Raw genomic sequence first — 6,405 nt, 5'->3', positions numbered from 1 at the left:
AAATCAAGGCTAAGGTGATTTAAATCTGACACGTGTCCATAGAACATTACATCGTTGTTTTTTAAATTATTGTACAATTAAATTTTTATTACTGCTTCGTTTTAATAATTTTTGTTTCAAAATCATTATTCTGCGGTGCGGTATTAAAAATTTAAATACTTGTGCATTAAATATTAATAATGTATTGCAATGTATTACTTAAATAAATACTGAAATACTAGTATACTTTTAATGTCTTTATTGCTTATATACTTAAACCAAAATAAAGTCTTAGTGACGTAACAATTTGAGTACAAAATTATTAACTACAATTATCAATACATTGTAATTGATAATGAATATTAACATCGAACACGTGTAACTACAGCTGATAATTTTCTTTATTAAAGAATAAAAATTTTATTTACAAAAAATATTTACAAATCATTTCGTATCGCGAATTATCAAATACTTTTTATATAACAAAAATTTTCTTTACAAAAGTAAAAAAAAATTATTAAAATTTTTTTTTAGTTTTTAGTTTCAATTATTTTTTAGCTGTAATATAAAACTCGTATATTAATAATTAACATTAATAATTAATTAATAAAAAAAATAATAATTAATTAATAAAAAAATATTAATAATGTACACGAGTTATGAAATACTTTTTTCACGTATTTATACGTTCTTGACTATTGGAAATTGTATTTACGTCTAAAGTCGAAGCTTCGCTGGGATCATAATTATCTTCTTCTCGTTGATTAGTTCCCGATGATAAATGTATGACGCTGTAAAAGTTAATTAATTTTTATCAAAAGAAAAAAAAATGAACATGACTTGCTAATAATTAAAACACAACAATGACTTACAGAATGAGAAGCAGTACTGCAATTTGTGTGGCAAAAGTGAGCCAATAAATAGCACTTGGTACTGTATGATATGTCGCGTTATAAAGTTGTGAATATAATACTCCGCTGAAAAAAGGCACTGCATTATCACATACTGATAACATCGCAAAAACTTTACCTGAAATTTAAAAAAATTCAAATATTAAATAAAGATAAATGCACTGAAAAATCGAGAGTTAATTCGGAGTGATTACAGATTTATTTTAATCTTCACTCCGTTACTCGGAATTCCGGAGTTTTTAAAAAAATCACTCCGCATAAAGAGTAAATAGAAAATTTGTCTTTTCAGTGGAGTGATTTTGGAGGGATCTGGATTTTATTTAAATCCGCATTCACTTCTATTCGGAATTTTAATATTAAAATTAATTCCCTTTGGAGTGAATTTCACTCCGAGGGGATTAAATAAATACACAGTCACCCGCTCCGCATTCACTCCGGAATTAATACGCGTTCACTCCGCAAATTTTTTACAGTGTAATGTTTTTTATTGTAATAATTAATAATTTTTTAAATTCCCGTGTAAGAAAATTCATTCAAAAAATGTTCCAAAAGATTCCTGACAGCGAACTTTAAAAATTGAGACAGTTCTAAACTTTAAGTTGAACATTTTTTTAGCTTTGAAAAAATTAGAAAGTGAACGATTTGCAACTGGTGTAGACTTTTCCTGCGCGTATTTTTTTTAGCAAAAATGATTTGATTTGACAATTGTTTGAGTTTGAAAAACATTGAAAAAAAAAGAAATTAATTAAAAATTATGAACACTTACGACTCTTACCAGAATAATTCAGGTATGAGGTAAAAATAAATAAAAATGATTTAAAAATATTTATGAACATTTTTTTACTTTTATTAGAACTTTTTGGGAAGATCATTTTTTTCACTTTTTGAATTGTTCAAAAATAATAAAAAAAATGAGTGATTGGAATCAATTTTGAACTTTTTAAGCTTAAGAGGATGTGCCATCTATTCTCTTTCTCACACACATGTGAACGAACGGAACTGTCCTTGTTGCACTTACATAAGCAAATGGAAATTTCAAATGAGCCGTTCTCAGATATAAACTGCAATTTCCGAACTAGAAACATTTCATTCGATAAATAATAAGTTTACGCATCGAATGACATATTTCGTTTAATAATTTGGGTCTTTACCTGTGAAAACGGTTCATTTGAAAATCACCTGGTACACTCTCTTAAAAATTTTGTTTAAAAAATTTAAAAAAAAACCCCACAAGAAAAATCCACACTAGTTGAAAATTTTCCACACTTCTAATTGTTTTAAAGTTCCGAAATTTTCAACTCAAAGCTCAGAATTGTTTCAATTTTGGAAGTTCACTTTCAGAACATTTTTGGAACAAATTTTTTTTACACGGATTAATAAAGAATTAATATATAATATACCTCGTTCATTGATTGGTACGACCTTGGAAGTCATTGATCTTAAAACTGGTGCGACTACTGGTCCAATTGCCGCGACTGCTGCCCCTGTGATAAAATTTATTTTTATTAATATACAATTTAAATTAAATGATTTAAAATTCATCATACATATTATACATTTACAAATACATACCAGCGTAAAATATATTTGGTACAGTAGCAGAAGCGAAAAAAATTCTACCAGCAGCATGAGATAACGCGCCAATCATAACAATAATAGTATCTCTTAATCCCAATAATTTGCTCAGTGTTGGTCCGCCAATTAACATCGCTAATTGATTAATTATCATTAATAAATTATTTTAAAAATAAATAAAAAAGTATATAAATTTACCAGCGACAAAGAATGACGACTGAAATGTCCTAAATTTACTGAAAGTCGCAACGTCCCATTGAAAAATTCTCTGAGTGTACAAATAGCTCATGGGTTTTTCGTCTCTTTGAAAAGTATAGAAAGCCATTGCAATAAATAATATCCACAAATGAAGTCTCGCATTGTTGTTACGTGGCTTAGTGAGAGTTCTAATGGTCGCAATAACGTGCTCTTTGTCAAAAAAGTCTGTCAAAACATTGACTCCAACTAAAGGCTTTTGTCGTGGGTTTGTTTGCCACTTCAATACAATAAGTGAATAAATAACAGATATTACAAGCAGAGTTGTGTTTATAATAAACATTATTGTGTATGAATGATTAAATACGCTGGTAAATAGATAAGACCCAAGTGCAATACCTGCAAATAAACAATTTAATCAGTAAAATAAATTTTATTTATTTATTTGTTGTGTTACCTGTTGGCATAGCACTCAGATATGCGATATCAAGGATAGTAACTCGTAGTGTCCGTTGTTTTACAGAAGAAACATCGGATATGTAAGCGAAACAGCTACCAAAAATTGCAACGTCTCCACCGAGCATACCCATGGGTATACTTGCTGTGTAGATGATCATAAATAAATCCCAGTCGGGCATCAATGTGTTTACAACAATCATTCCGGAGTAAATAATTTTACCCAGAAGGCCTATTATCAAGGGCAACTTTCTACCACGTCGGTCACTCCAGTTACCGAAGAACAGAGATAAAATTATTGGCACGACATGACCGGCGATGTTGTTCCATTGATGAAAGTCTGACACTGTCACCTGCAAAATATCAATACAGTATAGATTTTAATATTTGTTTTATAGAGATAAATATATACAAAAAAAAAAATTCTCGACTGAAAGTATAATCATTCTTCACAGTAAAAAAGGATTCGTCAAAATCAACACATATCGTATGTAAAACGAACTTTTTACACTTATTTGTATGTTATTTTAACATGCTGTGAGTGTTAAAAAAAGTTACACACGTATATGCTAATAGTAAAAATTTTCCAAGAAATCTTGTGTGATGTTCGAAATTATTTTTAACATATTTTGTATGTTGATTTTACAGTAACATATAAAAAGTGTTACTTTCGAATAAAGTAACATTTTTAAATTTAAATTGACACACAAAAGTGTTTAAAATTCAACACTCAGAATTCAACACACACTCTTTTTTTTACACTTTGACGATTCGTTTTTTACTGTGTTGATCCGATAAATTTTTTTTCGAAAACCTCAATTTTCTGGAATAAAGTAGAATGATTTTGACCAAGACGAATTTTCTTGGCTCAAAAAAATTCTTGATTTGGTTCCTGAAGACGTTTGTCTTCAAAAATATTTTCTTGACTGAAGATAAATTTTTTTTTTGTGCACGGACAAATTATTCTTGTTTGAAATGCTACGGTGTCACAGTAAAGTCGGACCATGTTGGCCACCTGATGGAAATTCAAATAGACACATGCAAAATTTACAATGAACACAGTAATTTGTGATTTATTCGCTGTAAATTTTACTATGGCTATAGTAATTTTCGCAGATGGCCGACATGGACCTGCTTTTCTATGAAACCACAGCATTTCAAACGAGAATAATTTCTCCGGGTACGGAAAAAAACTCATAAAATTACAGTTTCGCGTGGAAATGTCATATGTTTACAATAATGATAAGAAATAATAAAATTTTATGACAAGTAGGGGAGGATGGGGCAAAGTGGGCCTCCATAAAATTGCATAGAGACCCACTTTGCCCCACCCTCCCCTACTTAAAAATTTTATTTATGATCAATTTATACTAAAATTAGAATATGTATAAATTGTTAATACTGTGGTAATGAAAATATATGTCGCGATTTAATGATATTTTAATTTATTTTGCAGTAAAAAAAAAGTCAGTCGAAAACTATTGATAAATTAAAAAAATTATTAATATTTTTATTGTAAGCATTAATTCATGTATTGCATTATAACTTTTTTTTTAAACTTAAAATTTATCAGTTTCATTGAAGTATGATAATTTTATCACAAGTATTGTAATTTAAAAATACAATAACATTTTTTTTTTATTACACAATTGACTCATAATTTTACGATAAAGAAATAAGAAATTTTTGCTTCTCTTTGAGTCATAAAATTATTATAAAAATTTTAAAAAATGCAATTAAACCGTAACTTTTTTTTTCTATATGAAAAATAGATAAAAAATTTTATTTTTCTTACCTGAACAATATTTTTAACCGTGTCATTTTGTTTAATATTCTGGCAAACTTCTTCAGAGAACCCGTGATTAACTCGACACGATTTGTATACAAAAAGTGCTTGCTCGACAACTGACGTTATCATGTAAGCCATGATATAGAGCCACATTGTCGGCTCTACAGATATGTAACGAATCCATCCGAAGTATTTTTTCAGTACATGAGATGAAGATCTGTTTTGCACTACGACTACCTGACAAAAATTAATTAATTACTAAAATTAAACTCCGGCTCCGGAGTTTCACATAAAGTTAAATAATTTAAATCTATGTCTTGCAAATAATAAATTCAAAAAGTGATTAAAAAAATACCTCAGGTAAAATATCCTCGTTCATTTTTAAAAACTTGATATTTTTTTCACGAACTAAATACACTCGTCAGTACTTTTATAATTACAAAGAGACACTAAGTCACTAAATTGTCCATCCCAAATACTTTAATATTCCCTTTATCTAATGTATCACGATCAAAGTGTTCAGATGTCAGTGTTAATTCTATAAGAACAGTAATAAAGAAGATTAAGTAACTGGATGCTCTAAAGAAAAAAAAAAAAAAAAAAAAATCTTTTGCTTAAGTTTCATTTATGATAACATTTATATACTTATCACAATATATGACGCAAACGAGAATATGTTACTTAAATAATTAAAATGTGACTGCATATAAATAATTAATCATTTTTTTTTTAATATTTATACTAAAAATTTTATTGTAAAAAAAATTTAAATTATCGTTACCGTAAGTAAATTTTTATTAATAATTATTTTTATCAATTAAATTTTAAATTAGAGTAATTATTTGCATCTATTGCGCAAGTAAAATAAAAGCAGTAAAGAATAATTTAAAAATGAATAAAAAATATGACGTAAATTTTCGCGATTTTTTGAAAAATATTAAATTTGAAAAATGATTTTTAACCTTTCATTTTGGAGTAACTAAAAATCCATCTGACCACGTGTTCACAAGTAAATTTAAGTCGACTGTATACAACATGCGCTCACTACGTTGAAACTTTCATAGATATTTTTATATAATAATAATATTCCGACACTGCGCAAGAGCCGCAGACATGCGTTTCCGTACTATCGATTTAAATTACACACGCTCATTTTTCTTTACTAGTATGAGTATAAACGGTCCAGTTTTTTTAAAAAACTTGATTAACCCGTTCCGAGTCGCTCCGTATCGGCGGTTTTTAAAAAATAAATAAATAAAATGCGGGAAAAATAAATAATCAGATGTTTATTATTTTTATTTATTTTTATAATCAAAAATTTATTTATCGTCAATCACGATTATATTTTTTATCAGAATTAAATATTGCACATAAAGCAAATTTTATTTTGTCAATTGAGACTTAATATTTTTTCTTTAGGCCATCAAAGATACGTCAGTTTGTAATAGACTTTAAACAGTTATTAAATACTATACATACATATAATATACATGTAATATA

The 6,405-nt window shown here is 27.8% G+C and overlaps 1 protein-coding gene across 1 annotated transcript; it reads right to left on the bottom strand.

The window, feature by feature from the left end:
* Positions 1–409: 409 nt before the first annotated feature.
* On the bottom strand, positions 410–6,060 carry LOC130663936 (proton-coupled folate transporter). The gene is made up of 9 exons (XM_057463518.1): positions 5,868–6,060; positions 5,261–5,443; positions 4,912–5,142; positions 3,118–3,469; positions 2,664–3,059; positions 2,463–2,600; positions 2,291–2,374; positions 852–1,008; positions 410–770 (listed from the first exon to the last, which is right to left on the bottom strand). The coding sequence occupies exons 2-9, from the start codon at positions 5,282–5,284 to the stop codon at positions 653–655; spliced, it is 1,500 nt and encodes a 499-aa protein (XP_057319501.1). The 5' UTR covers positions 5,285–5,443; positions 5,868–6,060; the 3' UTR covers positions 410–652.
* Between the last annotated feature and the right edge of the window lie 345 nt (positions 6,061–6,405).

Source organism: Microplitis mediator, chromosome 2, assembly GCF_029852145.1.
Source record: "Microplitis mediator isolate UGA2020A chromosome 2, iyMicMedi2.1, whole genome shotgun sequence".
NCBI lineage: Eukaryota > Metazoa > Arthropoda > Insecta > Hymenoptera > Braconidae > Microplitis > Microplitis mediator.
Note: the sequence above shows the minus strand (reverse complement) of the source record. Positions and strands in the feature narration are given on the sequence as shown.